Source organism: Lucilia cuprina, chromosome 2, assembly GCF_022045245.1.
Source record: "Lucilia cuprina isolate Lc7/37 chromosome 2, ASM2204524v1, whole genome shotgun sequence".
NCBI lineage: Eukaryota > Metazoa > Arthropoda > Insecta > Diptera > Calliphoridae > Lucilia > Lucilia cuprina.
The window spans coordinates 12,651,528-12,653,849 of record NC_060950.1 but is presented as its reverse complement, the minus strand read 5'-3'; the positions used below and the strand labels follow the sequence as shown (position 1 = coordinate 12,653,849).

The following is a 2,322-nucleotide window of genomic DNA, read 5'->3' as shown; positions in this document are numbered from 1 at the left end:
AGTTCTGTTCTAGTTCTGTTCTAGTTCTGTTCTAGTTCTGTTCTAGTTCTGTTCTAGTTCTGTTCTAGTTCTGTTCTAGATCTGTTCTAGTTCTGTTCTAGTTCTGTTATAGTTCTGTTCTAGTTCTGTTATAGTTCTGTTATTGTTCTGTTCTAGTTCAGTTATAGTTCTGTTCTGTTCTAGTTCTGTTCTAGTTCTGTTATAGTTCTGTTATAGTTCTGTTCTAGTTCTGTTCTAGTTCTGTTCTAGTTCTGTTCTAGTTCTGTTATAGTTATGTTCTAGTTATGTTCTAGTTATGTTCTAGTAATGTTCTAGTTCTATCCTAGTACTGTTCTAGTTCTGTTCTAGGTCTTTTCTAGTTCTGTCTGTTCTGGTTCTGTTTTAGCTCTCTTCTGGTATTGTTCTAGTTTTGTTTTAGTTCTGTTCCAGTACTGTTTTAATTCTGTTTTGGTTCTATTCGTTTCCCACTTCAAGTGAGAGTCGAAATCCAGTTCTAGTTGTATCAGTAGATTAATAATGATAACTTTTACTAATTTTAGACATAAAGATTGTTCATCACTTACATCGGCTATAATTATGCGATCAACGCTATTTGGGTTTGTGTGGCTTGATCAAAAACATGAATTATAATAAAAATAAAAACAAAAGATAAATCTGCAATAAAATACATATTAATGAACTTAATTGAAAACTTAACATGTATATTTACCAAAGTCCATTTAGAAAAAATATTCCTACCGGCATTTTTTCAATACCCCAACAACAGCAACAACAAACAAAAATACCAGTAATATTTTGCCATAAAAATATCTGTATTTCAGACAATTTTAAGTTTAAAAGAGTACGTGAGTATAAGCAGGTTTTGGTGAGCAAAAATATTATTATTATTTTTAAAACAAATTTTACAAACCAGTTTAGTTTCAAGAAAACAGATTCGTTATATATGAATAATAAAGAAAAGGTAACAACAAAAACAACAACTACGACAACGACAGACAGATATGCAGACTAATAAACATTAGGCAGGTGTTTACGACTGCATTTCATTAGAATATTTGAAATGTTAAAAAAAACTGTATTGAAATAAAAATCTCAGACAAAGTTTTTGAACAGAGAGCTGGGTTTTTTTTTCCAGCCATAATGCATAACGACGACTATTTAAGGCGATAACTTACACTGAGAGTGCATTAGTTGTGGTGCAAAATTCATTAAAGAAAGTTGTTAACAACTGCAAAAATTAAATTATATTAAATTGTAAAAATTTGCTAAGCCAGTAAAGTAAAAAAACAATAACAATAACAAACAGGATTATTACCAGCATAAAATTGGATACAAGTTTTCGGAAAGATATTCCCGCCACAACTTAATATTTGTTTTTGTTTTAAATTTTATCCATATGTGGAATGAGATAAACATTGGTGTCAATGTTTAGACCCTTGTCAACAAAATTACGTAAACAACGGTAAGTTTAAAAGGGTTAAAGTTAGAATTATGATTTTGTTAATAATTTCTAAACCTTACAGTTCAACTAAGGAACCTGCCAACGACCGAGGCTCACGCACTGGTAACGCCGCCAACAATCTAGAGCTTAAAGTACTTACCCACATACAATACGTGCCGTGAAATTGCTAGTTCCGTGTTAAACCAAACGGAAGGATTATACTTTTATTTTCCAAAAAAGACTTAAAATTTCTCACAAAATGGTCTATACAAATCGCACAGAAAAGTGCTTGACTTCTCAGGAACCCAGCAATACTAAGAGCACTACATCGGGCTCAAAAACCACTTTTGCCAACAGCTCAAGCTCTAATTCATCTAGCTCGGCAAATAATGCTTGGTCCAAAAATGCCTCGGACAATGATAAGTGGAAGTATAATAATATGGTGCGCAATGAACGTGATAAATTCAATAGCATGCATTTCTGTTGAAAAGTAGTTTTAAGTTTTAAAATATCTTCACCTCACTTTGTTAATCCATTGGTCAAATCCCACCCCTTGTATATACATATGTAAGTTAGTCAGGTCCCTTAGTTATAATGTAGTTTCATAATTTTTAGTTTGAAAACAGAATCTCCCAAATTATAAAAAAACAAAATCTTTTAAATCTTATGTTTTATTCTTGCATTTAATAAACTTTGTTGTAATTAAAAAATGCATTGCTTTTATTTCTTTAGAATTGGTTTTTTTTTTATTTCACATATTCTTCTTCTTTTACTTATCTATCTATCTATCTATCTATCTATCTATCTATCTATCTATCTATCTATCTATCTATCTATCTATCTATCTATCTATCTATCTATCTATCTATCTATCTATCTAT

The 2,322-nt window shown here is 30.7% G+C and overlaps 1 protein-coding gene across 1 annotated transcript; it reads left to right on the top strand.

Annotated features, from left to right (window-relative positions):
* The first annotated feature begins 1,554 nt into the window (after positions 1 to 1,554).
* Positions 1,555 to 2,151, top strand: LOC111680196. The gene has a single exon (XM_023441828.2). It carries the CDS (start codon positions 1,701 to 1,703, stop codon positions 1,926 to 1,928), a length of 228 nt encoding a protein of 75 aa, XP_023297596.2. The 5' UTR covers positions 1,555 to 1,700; the 3' UTR covers positions 1,929 to 2,151.
* Positions 2,152 to 2,322: the final 171 nt, after the last annotated feature.